The sequence below is a fragment of the Desmodus rotundus genome, chromosome 7, assembly GCF_022682495.2.
Source record: "Desmodus rotundus isolate HL8 chromosome 7, HLdesRot8A.1, whole genome shotgun sequence".
In the NCBI taxonomy this organism is placed as follows: Eukaryota; Metazoa; Chordata; class Mammalia; order Chiroptera; family Phyllostomidae; genus Desmodus; species Desmodus rotundus.
The window spans coordinates 72470831-72493513 of NC_071393.1; the positions used below are offsets into that span (position 1 = coordinate 72470831).

At 47.1% G+C, this 22683-nt stretch overlaps 1 protein-coding gene across 2 annotated transcripts in view; it reads right to left on the reverse strand.

The window, feature by feature from the left end:
* Nucleotides 1-22683, reverse strand: part of RASGRP1 (RAS guanyl releasing protein 1) — an 85145-nt gene that overhangs the window by 20921 nt on the left and 41541 nt on the right. Inside the window, exons 3-8 of one of the 2 annotated variants that reach the window (XM_024568486.4) lie at nucleotides 15657-15762; nucleotides 7496-7558; nucleotides 6481-6612; nucleotides 4455-4608; nucleotides 1199-1372; nucleotides 135-251 (exon numbers count right to left, since the gene is read on the reverse strand). In XM_024568486.4, coding sequence (XP_024424254.1) covers nucleotides 135-251; nucleotides 1199-1372; nucleotides 4455-4608; nucleotides 6481-6612; nucleotides 7496-7558; nucleotides 15657-15762 — 746 coding nt within the window. Of the gene's footprint in view, nucleotides 1-134; nucleotides 252-1198; nucleotides 1373-4454; nucleotides 4609-6480; nucleotides 6613-7495; nucleotides 7578-15656; nucleotides 15763-22683 lie in introns of those variants that run through there. The other variant, XM_053927545.1, reaches the window with a different exon arrangement.

The following is a 22683-nucleotide window of genomic DNA, read 5'->3' on the forward strand; positions in this document are numbered from 1 at the left end:
GCCTCCTTGGTATTTTTCCTGGTTGACGGGGTGGTGTCATTCATAAAAGCTTCCTGGGTCACCCCCTTAAGGAGGAAATGATGCTGGTCCTAGAAATGCTGCTAAGAAGCTTCAGAAGAGACAGTAGCACTGACCTTATTGATTTCATGTGGGACGTGTGAACTTGTATCCTTGAGCCTGGAGATTGAGCTGTGACATAGGCCTCCTATCACAGCCATCAAAGTATTGAAATTCTGTAGTTGGTGGAGCTTCTACGATACATAAACAGATAAGAACAGTCACTGAACATGTCAGTTACATGTGAGCTCAGAGGCTGCCTCTTGTCTCTGTGCCGTCTTCCTTCTACTGGTCAGATGTTAGCTATCAGGTGTTACAATTTCCTGTTCCTTTCTCCCCTTAGGCTCAATCCCAGACCACTAGATCCCAAGCCTAGCAAGGCATCACATCTCCTTCCCTTTGTGCTGATGGTCTTTGGACCACCATCTAGGTCAGTGGCTTCTAAGAATCACCCAAAATACTTGTTTAACACAAAGATTTCTGGACCTGCCCTGATCAGTGTGGCTCATTTGGTTGGGCATCGTCTCGCACGGGTTGGGGGTTCAGTCCCTGGTCGGGGAGCATTCTAGAGGCAATCAATGGATGTTTCTCTTCCTCTCTTTCTCCCTCCCTTCCTCTCTAAAAATAAATAAAATAAAGATTTCTGCACCAAGCCCAGGTAGTCTGATTGCTCGGATCTGGGGCTGAACTTAGGGATCTGTGCTTTAGTACACCTTCAGTTAATATCAGAGCAGGTAGTCTGTGCACCAACTTTGAGAAACACTGGTCTAGGCTGTCTAGAGCTGGAAAAATGTAAGATTAAGCATAACCTTGTACATCTTTTACACCAAATCAGCCAGACTGTTGCATTTTTGAGGGCAAGGACTGTCTTACTTCTTCTATTCAATGTCAGTGCCTAAATAGGTCAGTAATTGGGAGAGAGAGGCTGGAATCTCTGGGAAATTTCAGGTATGTGTTCATAGTACTGTAGGTCCTCAAATAACATTGTTTCAGTCAACATCATTTCATTATAACATTGACGAGATGCCAGGACAGTTCAAGGCAACTAATCCCACTGTGGCTCAGGAGGGAAAGCCTTGGCTGTGGGAAGAGGGGATAATTTACCGCGTAGCCCTGGCCTTACTCTTTTTCCATCACTCACCTGAGCCACCTGGATGAACTTGATGAAGACTTCAGCTCGCAGCTGCGGGGTGGGGCGGCTGAGCACCATCAGCTGCACCCACTGCGAGATGCCGTTGCACAGGGCAATGGAGCGCTCCATGGTGGGGTTCTCCTTCACACAGCTGTTCACCAGGTAATTCTGGTAATCAGAGAACTGGGGGGAAAGAAACCCATCAGGACTGCTGCTCTGGTGTTCTGGGACATCTGAGGGCATGTTGCCTCTGTTCAGTTGATGGCCTGGAATTGCTGTGGGACAGAGGAGCTCTTGGCCCTCCTCTCCTGTACGTCCTCTACTCAGAGGACCAAAATGGCGGCAGGAAATCTTCCTGATTTTACCCACAGCACGGTCTCTCTACACCAAAGGTCGTTAGACAGAAGTGGACGTGTACTAGTTAATCCAACACACTAGTTAATTCAAATATTGTATTTGGGTAGACACTGGTACTTCTAAATTCTACAGAATACAGAGTAGAAGAAAAATCTCAGTACTAATTCCACCTCTGCTGCTGAAGTTAGAGGGGAAAAAAGGAATTCACAAAAGACTATCATTCTCCCTGCCCTACTTGCATGCTCTCTACCGCCCTCCCCCTCCCTCAGCCCCTCCCCCACTCACCCTCTCATTCCCCAGCTGTTTCCTTGCCTTAAGAATGGGATAATAAAACCTGCTCTATCTAGCACATGGAATTGTTATGAAGATCAAACATAACGTGTGAAACCACTCTAACTTTTCAAAGTGCTAAATAAATGTGGGTGACGTTAATAGGATAATTATTACCTTTGTGCTAAAACAAACCTGTTTGAATTACTTTGAACTTGAACAGAGGCCAAGTGAGTTGGGCACATGAAGCCTGGTTAGCTAATTCTGTGCCCATATTTCCCAGCTGCACAATAGCACTGACTCTGGTTGACAACGAAACAGCACATGTGAAACTGGAAATGCCCCAGAAGATCACCGTGTAAGTGATGACTGCAGCTATCGTGTCCCTGTCCAAACAGCCCTTCTGCTCACGTGAGACACCCAAGAGGGAGGAGCAGTCTAACTGCTCCAGGGCTCCTGTGGCAGTTTGTGGTGCGGGTATTTCCAGCTCTTTGCTTCTGAACTCGCCCCTTTGAAATCAGGTGTGACTGTGTAGCATAGTTTAGCTAGCAGTAGATAAGTGGAAGTAATGTGATTTTTGAGGGGAGGATATAAGAGCCACTGAATGTCTTGCCCCATTGCCTTTCCACAACTGCAGAGAGCATGGAAGTTGGTGTGAAGATGAAGCTTCCCACATCCTGGTCCCTGAGCCACTGTGATTGGCAGAGGCCCCTGTTGACTGGTAGTGTGAGTGAAAGGTAAACGTTTGCTTTGTTAGGCCACTGAGATTGTGGGGGAGGGGCTGGGGGCTGTTACTTCACTCTACATACTTTATCCTGCCCGACTAATAGCACACTGATGAGAAAATCTAAAACCTAAATGATGTAAATGTAAATGAACTGAGCCCTGTTTCACTGTGCTGTGATTACTCACGAGTAGAAAACTGTGATTAGGACCAAAACTACTTCTTAGGAGAGACACACAAAGCTTTTTTATCTTACTGGTTCTATGAGAAAATTCCCATGACTCATTCCAGTGAACTCGTTTATATATCCCTCCCACTATAAGTGCAACATACTGAATTGTTTTTAAAAGAATTATCCCCGTAATCGCACACCCCAAAGTATTATAATATCAAATATTATATCAAATGCCACTCAGCAGGGAGAAATGTCCCTCCAATCCTATGTTGGAGGGAAAATCATTGTTTGGGAAAACTGTTAAGGACTGTGTAGGAAGAACAACAAGTTCCCAAAAAGTATTTTTCTACGAGGGGACTATGCCTGCCATTCAAAAGAAATCAAAGTTCCAACTGATGTTCTCTCTTGCAAACAGAACACTGCCTCACCGGTGGGGCAGCACAGGCCGGAGTCCTGGTTCCGCGCCCGTCGCTCTCTGCTGCTCTGTTGCTGCTGGCTGCTGGCGTCAGCAGACGTCCTGTGGGCCCGACCCAGCAGCCCTGCCAGCTGGGCCCCAGCACAGCGCAGATTGTCAGTGTGATAAATGGCTCCTGTCAGCGTCCCTCCCCGTGACAGGGGAAGGCACTGCCAAATGGAAACTCCCCAGGCGGAGCCTCCCAGCAGGGTCCTGTGGCCCTGGCCTGAGGGGTGCCAACGAGGGGAGTGTGGGGGCCAATGCAGACTAATGCTGGGAGACTTATTTCCACATGGGAGCTGGGGCTTCCTGGCTGGCTGGCTGGGCAAACAGCTATGTAAAAACAGACATCGGCATTCTGGGAGAAAAGATGAAATAACCTCTGGAACCTGGTTTACAGGACTCCCCTCAAACAGAGCCAGGCTCAGTAAACTGGTGCCGAGTGACCACGACAGGCATGTTATCCTGGTCCCAGCTCTTAATCCAATAAGATGTGTGACCTCGCCGAGCCACCCTCTGAGCCTCCATTCCCTCACCGGGTGAAACAGGCCAGCATGTGGCCAGCAGCCGGTCTCTTTTTAGAGCAAAGCTGAAGACTATTTTTCAGAGTGGACAGGGGCTGAGGACAGGTGTCATTTCTCAGGACAGCATGTTGGCCAGTGAGGGTCTGTTGGCATCTTACATGCTGACAGGTTCTCTTGTATGGAGCCAGTGCACTTGGGTACAAGCACAAGCACGGGGTGTTGAAGAGCAGGTTTGGGTGGGCAGCGTTTCTCTCTCCATCAGCGGTGACTGCTGGTCCCTGTCAGCACCACTTCCAGGACTGAGGATATTCTGGGCTGGGCCGGCAACATCTACTTTATTTTGGGATGCCCCAGAGCCGTCCAAAACCCATCCTAGAATGCACACAAACTCTTAGAGGACATATCTCCATTTTATTGGAGAAAAACAAAATTTCTGGCAGCCGAATGACTATCAGGGGTAAAAGGTAGGTAGGTGTGTGTGTGTGTGTGTGTGTGTGTGTGTGTGTGTACACTCACATCTGCCTGTGTGCCCACGGTATTGTCACTTGAGCGAGGGGCGGGGCGGGCATGGAAGATGGGGGGGCAGGGCAGCAACACCGGAATTCAGAGTGTCCTGATCCCCCGACTGCACAAAGTCTGTGGGGAAGGCCGACCAGCACAGAGGGGCCTCTGCGGTTAGGAGGGGAACAGGCTGTTGAATTTCTCTGCTTATGTTCAGAAATACCCCAGGGGAGTTTTTCCCCTGCCACTCGGGTACATACGGATATCCTCCGAAAGGACTTGAACTCAAGGTAGGTGAGGTGCTCCGACAGCTCTTCTGGTTCCAGATGGTCAAAGAGCAAGGAGACTTTCCGTTTCTTGCTGGTGTTCGATTTTATCCTTTGAGTAAGTTTCCTGGACCAGTCTCGGGCATTGCTTTTGTGGTTAAACGTGAAAGAAAGATGGTGGGGGGAAAAGAATAAATCGAAATTGCTTTTGAGTGCAAGTCAATCCATTGACGTGTCCCATGAGAGCATATAAAGTACCATTAGCTAACTTTCCTTGGCCAAAACAATGCATTACCAGTTTCCCAAATCAATTTTTCCTATGGTGGCAGCTGGGAAGCCTTGCTGGTTTCCTACGAACCTTTTGAACATAACACAGGAACTGGGTGAAAGGTGTTTACTTTAAGGGAAGGACAGAGTCTCAGGCTTTGGCCACAGTTTCCTGGCGTTTGGTCCCAGCTCCTTCCTTGAGTCCTGACTCTGCACCTACAGTGTGTCCCTCCACTCAGCAGGGTGACAGGGGCTCTCTAACTGGTTGGAAATCTCAAGGTAAGAGGGTGTTTTCATGCCAGAAGAGCACAGAGAACCACGGGAGATGTCATGCTGCAGGGAATCATGAAGGAGCACGTGGGTACTCGGGGCAGACTTGGGTCACTGCCTTAATGTCCCCAGTGGGTGCAGCTGATGTCCCCAAGGAAGCCTAGCTGACCCTCAGGTGCCCCCCAACCACCATATTCTTAAAACCAGCCCACGCATTTCTGATGTAGTTTCAGTTTCCTACACTACAGCAGCAAAGAGAAGCAGCCGTTTTGAGAGGGAGCAGGTTGCAAATCTGTTTCCCAAACAAGGTTGCTGAGAACCTTGTCTCTTGACAGAAGGGTTCTGTGGTCAAGTGAGTCTGGGAAATGCTACAAATTCTGGAGCCCCCTGGGCCAATGAGCAAATTACAGAGTCTGAGATGCACTGCAGATGTGCAAGTCTACTGTATCTGGTCAGGCAGTATCCCACCGGCTGATTCTTAAAGCACAGGCTGGGGGCAACACTGGTGGAGGAAAGTCGCCTGGGATGTGGTGGGACAAGGGGCTTTGGGCTTAAGAACAAATGGTCTTGGGTTCTGCATCTTTAAAATGAGGAAACTGTTACTTGAAAATCTCTTTTATCTTTCAAGTTGTATTCTAAGCAGAGAGGTGCAGAGAATCCACACCTCTGAGAAACTGATAAATGGATTTGTTTGCGCCAATGAAATGTGATTTTTAAATCATTTCTGCATGGCTATGACACAGTGCACTGAGGAACCCCAGAGCACAGCTTCTGCTCTGCCACGACCCAGGTGGGTCCCAAAAACTTGCTGAGCCTCAGTTTTGGATGAAATGGTCTCTAGAGTTTGTTTCAGTTCTAGAATTCTATATCCTAGAGGTCTGCACTATCCCAAAATAATGTGGCCACATTGTGAAAACCTTAGCATACAGCGTGTGTGCCCTCCTCTCCCAAATTAAGGAAGGAACGCATTTTCCAGAGCGAGCCAACCTTATAAATAAGAAATCCAAGGAACGATGTGAAATATTCCTGAAATCTCTCCCAGCTCCTGAAGTCTAAGTGCCTTTCATAGAATCCAAATGTGTCATAAGCCCTCTGCCCGGTACACTGTCCCTTCCCCATTTTCAGGTCCTCCTGGACTTGGCTGGCAAGAAGCCCAAGTTTAGCCACTGTAATTTCAGTTTCTCACAGTCTGGATACATTTTAGTCAGTATCTTGTAATCCAATTTCTTTCTGACTGAGTCTTACATATTTTCTGCTGTGAACATTAGTCACCCACAGCTTTATCACTAGGGGGCTTCTCTGCTCACTTGTTAAATGTCAAGCTTTCCACTTGGGCGAGGTGACTTGCACCTGCCTATCAGAGGGGCATGGTCTCCTGGCAGTGACAGAACAGCAGCCGGCAGGAGCCAGCCTCACTGAGCAGGCTGGGTGGTGTCACAGGAGGGAGGAGGTTCCAACAACTCCTCAAAACCTTGACACTCACATTTGAGTTGTGTCGATCAGGCGGCAGTGTAGCTCCTCCCCCTTAGCTTTCACCAGTTCCTGAAACTCCTCCATAGTGTTTGTCAAGCTGGCGTCCGTCTTAAACATGATCCAGAACTCTGTTATCCAGTACCTGCAAGGTGGGAGTTAAACAACAATCCAAAACCAAAGGCCAGGACTCACACTTTGGTGGGTTCTTCCCACAAAGAGGACTGAGAAAAAGACAGGCTGGTTTTCCCTCTATGTTCCTGGGAATACAGAATACACATTCTATGTATAGACTGTAAGGAGCCCACCTGTCCACAACCCTCCGCCCCTCTACACACGGGATGCTCTGATAGGATAAGGTGCATCATAACCACAGGAGCCAGCAGAGGCTCGGGCACGGCCAGGTGTGTCAGAGGTGGTCATAAACTAGACAACTGCAAACAAAACCAGTGTCCCCATGGCAGGGGCCACACATCTGTAAATGGCACTCGATCCCATCTTAGAATATTATGTGACCGTGAAGATAATAGTCACAAAAAGCTTTCTATGACTAGAGGAGTTCTCGATGATATTAGAGTTAAAACTATAGGATACAAAAATTTCTATGTGTTTTGATCTCAACTATTTTTTAAAAATCTGCTTGGAAAAAAGACAAAGGAAATAGACAAAAATAGGTAGTTAGATATGAGTAATTATTTCTACAGTTGTATTTTTTCTCTGTTTTTCAAAAGGCACTAATATGAGCTATATTAGGACTTTTATAATTAGGACTAAAAACAAGATAACCTTCCCATGTCATTTGACAGCAAAATGCTGTAAGATGCAGTCAAACAGTGGTGTAAGACACTAAGCTCAGGCTCGCCAGAGGAAATGGATTCTGCTCCTCCTCAAGTAGTCACGACCGCTCTCCCCAGTCTGCCCGGGGGTGATCTGCACACAGGGGCTCAGGAAGGGAAAGGCAGGGAGGACATGGGAAGAACCAGCGTCACCCCGCTCTACAAACTCTCAAATGCATGTAGAAGCATTACCTCACAAAATAGCAGATCTTCAGGCAAAGCCCTGGTGAATTCTTTGCCAAGGCCTCCTTATACGTGGGCTGGGGTTAAGGGAAATGAAAGCCTCTGTTACAGAAACAAAACCACCCCCTCCCAAAATACTTTCTTCTAAATGAAAATGTTTTCTTATCTCTCAGACAGAAACCAACTTGACGGGTGCAGCCATGTTTATTGTCACCTGGAAGGGTGACACAATGATCTCCTGCCTAGGTCACGCTCAGAGGGCTATGGAGGGAGGCCACGCACCTCCTCTGCAGAAGCAGACCAAGAGTCAGCGGTGTGGAAAGCCCCGGCACAGGTGACCTGCAGGCAGGGAAGAAGGGATCTGTGACTCCCTGCCTGTGCCCAGGAGGCCAGGAGTCCAAAGCAGATGAGTTAAAAAGAGCAGCCCCTTCTCATCTTTTAAAATGTTTTCAGTAACTGTTAAAACTTGTGCAGTGAATTAGAGGAGAGAGGGAAGGAATAGATACTCAGGTATACTGTCATGAAAGAAATGTGAAAAATGATAATATATGCCTGGAGGATGTCAGTAGGTTGACCTTGTAAGTTGTGGTGGCAAGTCAGACAAAGCCATGTGAGCAACCCCAAACACAAGTGGAGGCCACGGTAAGGACCCGTATCACTCGGAATATTCCATGAGAACAGCGCTGTCTTAAGAACATCAAAGAGCATTAAGATTCCATCAAGTTCATATATCTCCAGAGCAGTGATTTTTAATTGGTGTGCCGCAAGAATTTTTAAAACAGGCGATACCTGACTAATCAGGGGTATTGACTTCTTTTCCCTGAGACTGTCAAATAAAAAAATGACAACAGCCAACACAACAATAGCTCTATGGTGTGAATGAATCAAAAATAGACCTTTGTGTTTTGGTCAGGTCAGCAAAAAATATATTTTTGGTGTGCCGCACAATTTTTAGCACTTAGTTTATTGTGCCATGAAACAAAAAGTTGAAAACTGTTGCTCTAGAGCTATGCAGAAAGAATATTCATTTAAGAGTAAAAGAAATGCAACATCCAATCCAGTGATGAACCTGGGTGGGCTCTACCATCTTCTGTACATAGAATGAGCAATCGAGCTAAATGGGCCGTGTGCCCTGCAAGACTGGGCCCTCTTTCTCTTCTGCAAGCCGCGCAGCACAGGTGTCAGTGAATTGCAGCGTGGCCCCCAGGATGAATCTGGGGAGAAGCCGACAGAGATCTCAGTCAGTAATGAGGGCAGCAGCAGCCTTCCTTCAGTGGGTGTGCGTATTGTAACCCCTGGAAAAGTCGGGGTTAAGCATAGCAAAGACAGTCCAGGCCATATTATCGATGTTTTTATTAGGAATGCATCTATGCCTTTTGAGATTTTATATGCCAGTGAGGTTTAAGAGTGCATTAGGATGATAGCCTTGAAACTTCAGTTTGGAATACATAATTAAGTGCTTTAGACTTGTGGTTTTAAATTGATATTTTGTTAAGTTTATGTATCACATTGGAACATCTAAGGTAATGTTAGCCATACTGTTTATAACTTTAATCTACTAGAGTTATAAAAGCTATTTCAAATTCAGGAAGGCCTCCAAAGTATTTAAAAATAATCTAAAATGTAAAATTCATAATTGTTTAAAAACATTCGAAGTATTTAATTAACATTATCCAAACATTTTTCAAGGCCCCTTAAAAATGTTTGGCGGACCATGCAAGACTTATAGAAACAATAAGATTGCAAGCTAAACTCGAACCCGTAACGAAAGACTATGGTTGTGAAATTTGTACTCTCAATAAAATGACTAATTTAAAAAACATATTTTAATGGGTTTACTGCTTATAAAACCCTCCAGGACACCAAAACAAAAACACAAAACCACACACACAATAACAAATGTAATCAAAATTAAAATGAGTCCAGGCAACTGGCAAACTTCATGAAGTAATAGGTTCTGACACCTGCCTTTGGGCATAAAAGGTAGGAACGAGAATGAGGTGAAAATTTCGTTATGGCACATCACCAAGAAGATGCATCCCCTCAATGTGAAGATATTTAAGCATAAAGCACATTTTAGATAAATAAGCCTTAGATTCTATATTTTTAATTATTTGATCAGCTTCTTGAAATCTTTATTCTTCCTCTTGAATGAGTAAGGCACAAAAACCAATCTCCCTTAAAACGACTAAATGGAGAACCAAGATGGCGGCGTAGGTAGACACACTGCGCCTCCTCCCACAACCAGAACTGACAGAGAATCGAACGGCAAGGAAGTCCGACACCAAGGAAATAAAAAATAAACATTCATCCAGACCGGTAGGAGGGGCGGAGATGGGCACCAGGGTGGAGAGGACTCGCGTGGCCGTGGTGGGACCAAGACTGGCGGAGTGTGGGACGAACGGGGCAGGCAGTCTGACCACTAGCAGACCCTGCGGCCCCACATTTGTGCACAGATAAACCGGGAGGAACGGCAGGGAGCAAAGCAGACCGCGTAACCCAGGGCTCCAACTCGGGGAAATAAATTCTCAAACTTCTGATTGAAAATGCCCGTGGGGGTTGGGGTGGCAGCAGGAGAGACTCCCAGCCTCACAGGAGAGGTCATTGGAGAGACCCACAGGGGCCTGGAGTGTGCACAAGCCCACCCACTTGGGAACCAGCACCAGAGGGGCCCAGTTTGATTGTGGGTAGCAGAGGGAGTGACTGAAATCCGGTGGAGAGTGGAGCGGACACCATTGCTCCCTCTCGGCCCCTCCCCCACATACAGCATCACAGCGCAGCGACCAGCGTTACCCCACCCTGGGGACACCTAAGGCTCCACCCCTTAAAGTAACAGACGGGCCAAGACAAAAAAAAAAAAAAAAAGGCTCAAATGACAAAACACTTCAAAGCTCCAGAAAAAATAAAGCTAAGCAAGGAAGAGACAGCCAACCTATCGGATGCACAGTTCAAAACACTGGTTATTAAGACGCTCACAGAATTGGTTGAATTTGTTCAAAAACTAGATGAAAAAATGAAGGCTATGCCAAGAGAAACAAAGGAAAATGTACAGGGAACCAATAGTGATGCAAAGGAAACTGGGACTAAAATCAATGGTGTAGACCAGAAGGAAGAAACAAACATCCAACCAGAAAAGAATGAAGAAACAAGAATTCGGAAAAATGAGGAGACGCTTAGGAACCTCCAGGACATCTTGAAATGTTCCAACATCCGAATTACAGGGGTGCCAGAAGGGGAAGAAGAAGAACAAAAAATTAAAAACTTGTGTGAACAAATAATGAAGGAGAACTTTCCCAGACTGGCAAAGGAAATAGACTTCCATGAAGTCCAGGAAGCTCAGAGAGTCCCAAAGAAGCTGGACCCAAGGAGGAACACACCAAGGCACATCATCATTACATTAGCCAAGATGAAACATAAGGAGAGAATCTTAGAAGCAGCAAGAGAAAAGGACACAGTTACTTACAAAGGTCTTCCCATAAGACTGTCAGCTGATTTCTCCAAAGAGACCTTACAGGCAAGAAGGGACTGGCAAGAAGTATTCCAAGTCATGAAAGGCAAGGGCCTACAACCAAGATTACTGTATCCAGCAAAGCTTTCATTTACAATGGAAGGACAGATAAAGTGCTTCTCAGATAAGGTCAAGTTAAAGGAGTTCATCATCACCAAGCCCTTATTATATGAAATGTTAAAGGGACTTATCTAAGAAAAAGAAGATAAAAATATGAACAGTAAAAATGACAGCAAACTCACAGTCATTAACAACCACACCTAAAACCAAAACAAAAGAAAACTAAGCAAACAACTAGAACAGAAACAGAACCACAGAAATGGAGATCACATGGAGGGTTATCAATAGGGGATTGGGAGGGGGAGAGAGGGAAGAAGGTACAGAGAATAAATAGCATAAATGATAGGTGGAAAATAGACAGGGGGAGGGTAAGAATAGTGTAGGAAATGTAGAAGCCAAAGAACTTATAAGTATGACTCATGGACATGAACTATAGGGGGGGATGTGGGAGGGAAGGGGTGGGCAGGATGGAGTTGAGTGAAGGGGGGGAAATGGGACAACTGTAATAGCATAATCAATAAATATATAAAAATATAAAAATAAAAAGTATGACAATGAAAAAAACCCGACTAAATGGACGTATAAAGCAACATTGTGCCCTTTATATGGAATTTATCTTCCTCCTGGTGGTTTCTTATCCTTCTCTTCAAATGTCCCTCCTGGCACAGTGTCTGCATTGAGTGGGAGTGGGGGGAGGGGCAGTATCTATGTGACTCCAGCCGGCCTGCATCCAAGTGCGGAGCCTGTGCGGCCCGCAGAAGGCCAGTTAGAATGGCAGAGCCTCCCAAGGCCATCAGAGCCCCTAGCAAAGGCAGCCCGAAGTGAGGCAGGGCACCCACTCTCAGTTAAGGAGATGAAGCCAAAGCTCCCAACACAAGCTGGCAGTAAGGGGCTCAGGCGTCTGCGGGGGGGGGGGGGGGGGGGGGGGGGGTGAAGGTCCTTGTGGCTGGCAGTTCAGGCTCCACCCCTTTTCCTTCTCTTCACAGCCAGCATTGCACCTGGGACATACGGGGGACACTCTGCGCTTTGCAGGCATCTGAACTCTCTCTCGCTCTTTTCACAATGGAAAAATAGGAAACCACCTTAGCTGATTTAACAATTCTGTCACTTCCCAGTCAGAGAGCAAAGAAACGAAGTATGAAGAAAAAATTGTTTTGTCTTCCATGTTTAACCTGGGTTTCAATGACAGGAAGTCTTCATATGCCCTTCTTAGAATCCCTCCCCCCACCCCAGACTTGAGCAAGCCCAGATTTCTCACCTAAAGGTCCTGACAGATACAGAAAAAATGCCCCAATGTTTTGTGCTGGCAGCAATGCAATATTCGCTGTGTCCTACCACCAGATGGCCACTAGGCTGGGTTCTAGAGGCACAAAGACAAACACACCTCTGCCCCTTCCCTCGAGGGAGGGTCTATGAGGAGACAGCACGTAAACAGGTAAGTTACAGTATGATGTATGCACATATATTGGAACCTTTTTTTTTCTTAAAGTACCTTCATTTAATTTTTCAGTACCCTTGCAAAATTCTGTATTACTAACACAATTCAAACTACAGCAACTAGACACAAAGGTGTGTTGATTTATAGATAACTTAAAACAAATCATCTATAAATACCAGAATATATAGGTGTTATGTTTCAAAATTTACAGACTGAAGTTTAGGCAGATCAGTTTGTTTAGCTAACACTGATTTTCAACCAGTGTGCCACAAGAATTGTTGAAACAGGCGATACCTGCCTATTTAGTCAGGGACACTGACCTCTTTCCCTTAGACTATCAACTAAAAAATGACAACAGCCAACACAACCATAGTTGTCCAGTGTGAACGAATCAAAATTGTACCTATTTCTTTTTTTGTCAGATTGGCAAAAACTCAATTTTTTGGTGGGCCACAGAATGTTAGTGATTAGTTTACGTGTGCCACGAGATGCCCAAGGCCGGCCTTTTGGAGCTAGCAGAGAGAAACGCTTCGCACCTTCTGCACTCAGGCGTGAAATGCTTTTCGAGGCAGAGCACGGCCAGGCTGGAGACAGGAGAGATGCACAGGGACTTATGCAACATGCAAGTAAAGTCACAGAAAGTAAACAGACTTTTCAAATCAGTAACACCGTTTTAAAACACTAGGTGTGTTTTTAAAAATTTTTATTGATTTTGAGAGAGAGAGATTTGTCGGTCCACTTACTGATGTATTCATCGGTTGATTCTTGTATGTACATTGACCAGGGATCGAACCTTGGCCTATTGGGTGGCTGCTCTAATCAAATGAGCTAGCCAGCTGGGGCCTAAAACACTAGATGTATTTTTAAAGGGATGGGAGGTGGAGAAGTGAAAGAGGGAGGAAAAGGCACTCCAGGCTCAGGAACCGTGAGAGGACTCCCTGCAGCCTGGGGAGGCGAGAGGCCCAGTGTGGAGGGGAGGGTTCCTGAGAGCTGCAGGACAAAGCAGAGGAGACACACATGGGGCAGACCCTGGAGGGCCGCGGTCTGGCAGCTAAGGTGTCTGACATTACCCCTCTGGTGTGCAGAGGTTCTGAAGAAATGGTTGCCCGATTTCTCAGGAAAGTCACTTCAGAGGTGGAGAATGCATAGGAGCGGGAAGCACGTAGATGAGAAGACCACGGGACAGAGGCTTCAGAGAGAGCCCACGGGGCCCGACCTGCGGCAGTTGCATGGGAATGGAGAGTAGAGGCCAGGTGGGAGTCATTTCTGAAGTTGAAACCCTGGGATTGGGTGATGGACTCTGTAGGAGGTGAAAGGCAGGAAAGAGTTCAGAGTACTTCAGATGTTTCTGCTTTGGGCAACTGAATGGGTAATGACACCAAAAACTGAAACTGAAAACGAAAATACAGGTGTCAAAGCAGAATTAATGGGGTAGTAGTTGGAGAGGGGGGTGGTGAGTGCATAAGTTAAGTTTTGAGCATATTAAGACTGAAACATCTGCAGGACAAACTAGTCCACACATTTTTAAAAAGTGGTTTGGGTTAGAGAAATACAGACTTGAAAGTCATCCACACAGAGAGATGGTGGTGAAAATCCTGGTGAGATATCACCCGGGCAAGAAAGAAGAGAAAAAAAAGCCAGGCTGTTATCCCCATATGTGTGGGGTACTCAAAGAAGACCTAGCTGGAAAGCTGGAGGGGGCCAGCCCGGAAGGGGGGGAATAGCAGGGCATGATGTTCTGAACCCTGGAGGGAGAGCTGGGACGGGCAGGGGGGGTGTCAACAATGCCCAGTGCTTCTGGGAGGTCAGCGTAAACACGAATGGAAAAAGGCCAGTGGGCTTGGCAACGAGGAGGTCACTGGTGACATCAGAGGAAAGTCTGAGTACAGGGCTGGGGGCCGCAGTTGAATTAAGGAGTGAGTGGGAGTGGAGAGATTGGAGATAGCGCAGACTACTTTAAGCAGTTTGCACATTGAATTTCTAACTTAACAATGGAATGAAGGGGAGGCAGTGCCGACAGTTTATTTTTAGTTTGGGGAGATTTCAGTATGTTTTAGGCTGAGGGGCCGGTGCCAGTGAAGAAGCAGAATTTAAAAGTACGGGAGAGACAGGGGATCACTGAGGGGTAAGACTCTGTGGGCAGTGGCAGCGAGGATGGGGTGGGGGAGAGGGGTCCATGCACCCTGTGGGCAAGCACTCCAGGCACAATTTAGTCCTCACACCAACAAACAATTTTTCCAGTGTTTTCCAGTGTTAATTATTCCTGATTAAGTATCAGGGATACTTAATCCCTGACACTGTTTAGAACTGCTGGTATGTGAAGTTAATATTAAAAAGCAGACCAATTTTGAGTTGGTTTTATTATGCTTTTAAAATTTTCTGCAGATGAGACACCCACTTATTACCTGCACCTGTTAGGATGCAGCCCCCTCCCGACGCTCCCCCCTTGGCATGCCACTGGGAACCTGTCCTTTGAGAGGAGCAGGAAAGATTTCTAAGCAGGGTTAGAGAAGGGACCGTGTGTGCGCCACAAGATGAAAAGGCAGGGGTCAGGAGAGTGGAGAAGATTAGAAGAGCCGCGGGCCATGACTCAGTGCCAGGGATCTGGGCTTCGGGTGCTCAACAGTCTCACCCCACCTACGGTTTCTCTTCTGGGGCCACAACTTACAGAGTCATCAGTGAGAGGGAGGGGGCAGGTGCTTTCTCCACCCTGCTCACTTCACACCCCGTCAGAAGCTTCAAGTCCAGCAGGGTTTGCTGCCTGAAGCGAAAGGCACCAGCAGATCCCCCGGATGCTGTGGCACCAGGAAGTTTTCGTCAGAACCTGGGGAAGTTCCAGGATCGGACGGGAAAGCCAGAATGCTGCTGCCGTCACTTGAGTCACGCTGGCCCCCGTGTCAATCTGCACAGGATGAACGTGCACTCTGATGAATCCACAGGAGACGTATGTTTTTACCAGCCAGAGATACTGAAGAAGATTGTTTGCATTGTTGATCTGACTACTCCCCAAAGCAATCAACATCGGCCGTGTTGCCCTGCCCAACGGGAGATACATGTACGTGCATAGGTACACACACACACTCAAAGTAAATGCATACTTTCCATTTCGACACTTTTCAAAGAACCCCACTTTGGGACTGCCAGGCAGTGTGCTGAAAGGATATAGGGCGATCACTTTTCGGAGCAGCTCGGCAGAGGAGATGATAATTCGGTGCATGGTCAGCATGACTTGCAACAGCTGGTTACTTCGACACAGGTTTCCATCTGCATCTGCAACATAAAGACCAGCATCTGAGTGCGCCCCAGAGAGAAAGCAGTCACCCTGCAGGGCCCCCGACAGCCTCGGTTCCTGGACAGCGCAGGCTCAGACGGTGGGTTCTTCGGGCACAGTGCTTTTCTTCCACAGCCCCAACACCACTCGCCCCTCCCGTCTTTGCTTTTCTTAGCCTCCTACTGTAAGTATTCTCTCCTCTCCCCAAAATGCCCATTTCGATGCCCATTAGCCAGCTCCCTGGGAAGGTGGCAGAACCTTGGGAAAGGGATAAAATTTGCACCAGTGCACTTGAGTCTGCGTTGAAAGCAGAGGCAGATCCAGGTTTTGTGGGGCCCTAAGTGCATATAATGGTGGGGGGGGGGGAGTCCTTTCCAGGGTCAGGAAGATATAGTCTTAAGAGATTGCAGTTAAAATATCTTACTTTTGCAATTTTTGCAAAGACATACCACCATCAGAATACATTCCTGGGTCTCCCCTGAAACACAAGCTTCCCTAGTTTTATGGGCAGTATGCCTCTGGGTAGAAATAGAGGAAGACAATGGACAAACATTGCATTTGGAGACTATGGCTGGATTACAAGTATCCATGATGACATGTACCACGAACATGATTAGCTAGGCGTTCCAAATCCCAGCTGGTGCCAAATAATAAGATGCACCCCACACACTGGCAGTGGGCATAAAGATTGCCCTCAGAGGGGTTTTCCAAATTTCCCACCAGTTACAGCATGAAATACTAGGGCTGTGCCGGTTACTCGCTGCCAGACCTAGCCGCTGTCCTTCACGGTGGATTGAGTCGCCAGTGCCAGCGGGCTCCCAGGCATGTCCAGCCATCAGAGAGCAGCAGCAAGAGACGGGAGAAGAGAGAAGTCAGGATGCAGCTTGTCATGCTGTCTCTGCTTTGGCACCACTTCTCTGATAGGAGCTGTGGGTCTCTTCCACGAACCAATGCACCGTTGGCCCCGCCCATGACCCTGTCTTTCCCTGGGCTTTACCACCACTCAGCTCCCTTCCTTCGGCCCTCAGGGTGGCAATGATGTCTGGCTGTCAAGAGTCTCTGGGTGCAGCATCTCTGAATTCTGCTCTCATCTTTTTAAATAGTTCTTTCATGGAAGTGTCTTTATTTAAACAAACTATGTGAATGCTATTCCCTGCTGGGAACTAGAATAATTCAGGGTAGAGCATCAAATGAAAGGATAAACATGAAGTGCTTTATCATTGATAGCTCTTTAAAATATATTATGCAAAAGAGGTTGTCATTTTCACTCTCCCCAAGTGTTCAAATGGTAAGTAAAGGCCACAGCACATTTGGGCTCAGGGTTCAGCAGTCCTGGCTCATCCTCAAAAGAGGACCGGAAGCCACAGTCCACTGAGAAAGTGTAAATAAACAACCAGGATCACTCACCGTCCCGCTGCCAAACCCGCCAATTCACCCGAATTCTGTTGCTGCCTGCCTGCCTGCCCTGCTTCCTTCCGTGGCCGAGGCCGCCACTGTGCCTGGGGCTCCTCTCTTCTCAAGGACCTTGATCCTGCCTTTGTCTACTTTCTTCTCTGCATTATCAACTTCTCTCTCTCTCCTGCTTTACTTCCACTGGCGTTTAAACATGCCTCAGTATCTCCTATTTAAAACAAAACTAGAACAGTAACAGAACCATAGAGATGGAGATCACATGGAGGGTTGTCAATAGGAGAGTGGGAGGGGGAGAGTGGGGGAAAGGTACAGAGAATAAGTAGCATAGATGATAGGTGGAAAATAGACAGGGGGAGGGTAAGAATAGTGTAGGAAATGTAGAAGCCAAAGAACTTATAAGTATGACCCATGGACATGAACTATAGGGGGGGAATGTGGGAGGGAGGGGGTGGGCAGGATGGAGTGGAGTGAGGGGGGGGAAATGGGACAACTGTAATAGCATAATCAATAAATATATTAAAAAATTAAAAAAAGAATTTTGGTGTATCTCAAAAAAAAATAAATAAATAAAACAAAATGAAATAAAACAAAACCTTAGACTCTCGTCCTCTCCAGCTATCTCTCCATTTCTCCGTTCTCCTTTTCAGCAAAACCTCTCTGTCATCAGTTGCTCAACTCCATTTGACTCCTAACTCTATCATTACACTACATATTTTATTCTCAAGGTCACATCGCCAAATCCAATAGTTTTTGCCTCTGTCCTCATCTTACTTTATGACTCAAGTTGCATTCAACCCAGCCCACGTTCACAACCCTCTTTCCTGGAACACTTTCTTCTCTTGGCTTCCATCACATCGCACTTTCTCAGTTTCTCTCTCAGGCTCTTCTGCCATCTCTTCTTCCTCTGCTGAGCTTTTAAATGTCACAGTGCTCTCTGGCTTATTCCTCCCACTCCTTTTTCTAACAATTTTTTAAATTTAAAACTTCTTAAATTTTAAATTAAAAAACACATGTTTTTGTAAGTGAATTCATCCAGTCCTTTGGCTAAAATACCATCTATATGCTGATGATTTGCTCAGCTTATAACTCCAGCCCTGACTATCAAATTAGTTTGTCCAACGTACCTGGTAAGTCCACTCAGAGGTCTAGTTTCAAACTTCACTCACTCAAACAAAACCCCTAACCTCCCCTCCCCCAACTCCTTTCTCGTCCACTCTCCCATCTCAGCAAGTGGCACCACCCCCCATCCTCTTGGTTACCCAGACCAAACATCTAGGAGTCATCCTCTATTTCTCACTTTCCCTCACAGCCAATCCAGCAGCAAGTTTCAACTCTACCTTCAAAATACATCACAAACCTGTCCATTTCTCTGTGTCCTCACCATCATGCGAGCTGCTGCCATGACCACGACTCAGTAACCCGAATAACCCTTGTGCTTCTACTTGCCCACCTACAAGCTCTTCCCCACCCGGAAGTCAGGAATGAGCTCCTGAAACCTATAAATCAGGTCATGTGCTTAATATACTCTAATGAATTCCACTGTACTAGTAATAAAACATACACTCCTGAGGGCCAATGGAGCCCTCCATATTCTGGCCCCTTTTATCATTTCCCACTGTGTTTCATATTTCGTGCCCTGTTGCTCCTCTCCACTCCTCTACTCATGCAACGAAGTCTACTACAACTATAGGGAGGCAACTTTCAACTCAGCATCTGCCATACACTTTTCGTGCCCGTATTCCCATGTGCTGTGGTAAAAAGCAGGAGAAACTGTGAAATACCTTTGTGGGGCATGCATTTGAACGTCCAAAGGGGCTATGGACACAGTCGCAGGCTTTTTCAGTCAGGACTGAATCTAAGACTTGTGACTCCACTCTTCTTTCTGGTTGGCTAGCATCTTTTAACAATGTTATTTCTAACTTTCCCAACAACTATGCAATGTTGGTATTGGTCACAACTTACAGCTGAGGAGATTAAGGCATGGTGAGAGTGGGTGACTTGTTCCAGGTCAAAGAGACAAGGCAGGGAGGAGCTAGCATCTGGCTCCAGGCCCGTCTGATTCCTGACGCCCTGCTCTCCCTGTCGGCTACACGCTGCATGACCCTGTCTCAGGATAGGGAATCCAAGGCTGAAGTGGGAGGCTGAAGTGGATGAGCTGTAAGATCTCTTCCAGTCCTTAGGGCTACAAGTCCGAGCGATGCCACTGGGATACTGGACTGGAACCGATGCGCATTTGGACTTCAGTGATGTGCGACAATCTCTTGTAAGCCTTGGTTAATTGATGCTGATCATTAAAGTTACCTTTAAGGTAAGAAGGGTGCTGTATCTAAGATTCACAATCATGTTCACACTCCGTTTACCCTGCACCCCCCTTGCCCACATGCTCTGTGCAGCGAGGGCCGGCAATCGGCAAGGCCACGACAGGAGGATCCACTTGGCAAAGGCAGGGTGACAGAAGAAGCTCCTCTGCACCTAGGGCCAGAAATCCCTTCTTGGTTCTCTTTTTCCAACAGGAGAATGTCTTGGCATACTCACTTGACTTCATTCCCACCACCGTCTCTCCCCTACAGAACCTTCCACCCCCACAGGACCTCCAACCCTCACATGACTTCATTGAGGACGCATTTCCTTCCTGACTTCACCTCACAGAGCAAGCACTTCTTCCTGTTTGAGGGGAAGAGCCTCCTTTTGAAAGTCAAAGGGAACCTGCCTTCCAGGCTGTTGGATTTTGATATTTTGATGTAATTGCTGTAAGCTGATTTAAATATTTCAATGCATAATTTCATTTTGTTCGCATCTTGAAGCTTTTTAAAAATGCAGGGTGCCATACTAAAAATTCTAATAAGTAAATGTTCAGATTTTCTCATTACCACCTGCTTCTCCTTACACTTCTGGGGAAGATTTCTTGAAAGGGTTGAAACCTCGGTGGGGTACAGAACATCATCTCACATCTGTCACTTGACTTGGGGTACAATGGCTGCTAGAGGACTATACTCTTTAAAGATTGCCCAGCTGGTAGACCATTTGCTTCGCAGAACAAACACAAAAGTCCTGTGGCTCCTAGAAAGTCACTTGCCTCTGAAGCAACAACCCACCTTCCATGGTTAGACCCAGGGGTGGCAACAGCTACACCTCCTGGAATCACAGACTCTTGGGGTGGAAGAGAGTGCAGACATAGTCTACGTCACGCTTCTGGCCAACACATACTTCCTCCTAAGAGCATCACAGGTAAGCGGCTATCTAGCCTCTGCATGTAACCTTCCAATGAGAGGCTACAGCTCCCTAACTATTCCATAAAGCAACTTTTCACTCTACTTCAATCAAAAACAGTTGTGGACACAATTGTCCAATTAGATAATTAATCTACTTCTTGCCAGGAACTGTCTTGGGCCCCCAAGGAGATCTGAGGAGCCATTTAAAATACTTGCCACTGAGGAGCTCACAGTCTAGTTGGGGAATAAGACATACATGCAAGACACCAGACAGTAAATGGGAGAGTGAAGCCACGGAGGCCATGCTGACGAGTGGTCACGTTCAGATGCTTCCTGGTGTGGTGATTCAGGAAGCATCTGATGTCCATGGGGAAGTGACCCAGATCTTCAAGATTCAAGAGGCCTTATGGTCCAGCCCTCTCCCTCTAAATCAGCCTGCATACTCTTTTTTTTTTCCTTCCCCCTTTCTGTGGCTTAATCTTAAATAAGCTATTTGCCCGTGACAGCGACGAACGGCTCCCTGATGGTCGGAACCCTGTGACAGCAGCCTCGCACAGGCTGTGTGCCAGGCATGGCTCCGTGGGGATGACGGGTGGGGTGGCTGCCCTCCAGTGGAGGCTTGTCTGGGTGATGAGGCAGCAACGACTCTGCAGAATGGACATGAAGCATGCCGCACACCAGAGAAACCCTAGAACAGAGTCTTTTCTGCTCCTTCATTTTGGTTTCCATGGAAATCTCAATGCGTGACGGATTGTGAGTGTACCAAAGGCATGATGTCGGAAATTGGTACATTGAGGGTAGGCAGGCTGTCAGCATAGGAGACATAACACAAAATAACATATGTATCGAAACCAAGAGACCAGAAAATGGGAACAGGAAAGCGCGTGTCAGAAACCCACGTGGGCAGCGCTGATCTGCAGCCTAGGGCCATCTGGAGTGGCCAGTGGAGGTCAATGTCTCCATAAGCGAGAAGACTGGCTCCAGGAAAAACCTGACAGATTTACACACACACACACACACACACACACACAAGGATCCTCAAGGTCTAACAATGCGACCAATGTTCCAGAGAAACAAAACCTACTTGGCAGCAAGACTACGACATTCATTAAATCCTGGTTGGAGAGTGCACAAGCATTCACCAGCTGACAATCAGGTCCCTGGTTTGTTGCTTGCTTTGTCTGGTTTTCAGTGTCAACAGCTGCAAACAGATGCATGAAATGCAAGTGAAAAAAGAATGCGGAGATACATACTTAGAACTCTTCTAGCGTCTAGTCTACTACTGAGCAGCTTAAACCATGGGGTAGACACCACCTTGACCTTGTTTTTGACCCCAGCCCCTCGAGGTGGGGGAAGAGAACAATGAGGAAAAAGCAACTGCTCTGCTAAGGATGGAGTATCACTTCACAGAGCAAGTTTGAGAGTCAGTCTGGTTGCTGTCTGTGGTGTGTGGGGAAGAGATTAAAGAACAGCTCTCCTGGGGGTGGGTGAAAGGGACCCTGATTTGTAGCTCTGGCAGATTTCTGTGGCTCAATACTTCCACTGTGGCCAGTTCCAAGCCACCAACGTGAAGACACCGAGTGTGGAGCTGAGGAGAGACTCTCGCAGTCAGGTGTCCATCCAGGTGTGTCGGGGCAGCAGAACTGAGGTCAAAAGGTTGGTGCTTGTGCAGCTTCCTGTTGTGTTCCTCCCTACCTGGTGTCCTTGCTTCCAGGTGCTCCTGAACCACTGTGCTCTTTACCTCACCCCTAACCTCACACCCTCTGGTCCTTGCCTGTGACTGATGGAGGAGCTAACCCATATATGGTAGCCAGTTCCTCTGGTGGGCAGAAGGACTTCAAGGGTGAACCCTTTCGGGACATCTACATAGCGACAGCAGTTTCCCAGAGTGGTTAGTGCTCAAACCCAAGGATGAAAACGTTAATGTGAGCTGAGATCTGGGAGAAGGGAAGCTCCCAGTTCCTTAGAGATCCAGCCCGGCCCGCATTCCCCCGGGGACCCCTTGGGGTGTCCCACCCAGGTTGAGGGCGTGGGGCTGCCATGTGAGTGAGGACATGCATATGCATTGAACATTTTTTCTTCCTTGGCCCAGTACAGTGTCCAGGAGCTCTGAGTATCTTGGTTATAATTAGCTTTTAATTATTTATTTGAAATGGCCAGGGGACACCATGGTGTGGACAATACACGAGTCTCGGTTGAACTAGGACCTGCAATTTCAAACTTCTGCAGCAGGTCTTTACGCAGAGTCTTAAAGTGGAGAAGGGGCTGGGCAGGCTCGCCTCTTCTCTCCCCCAC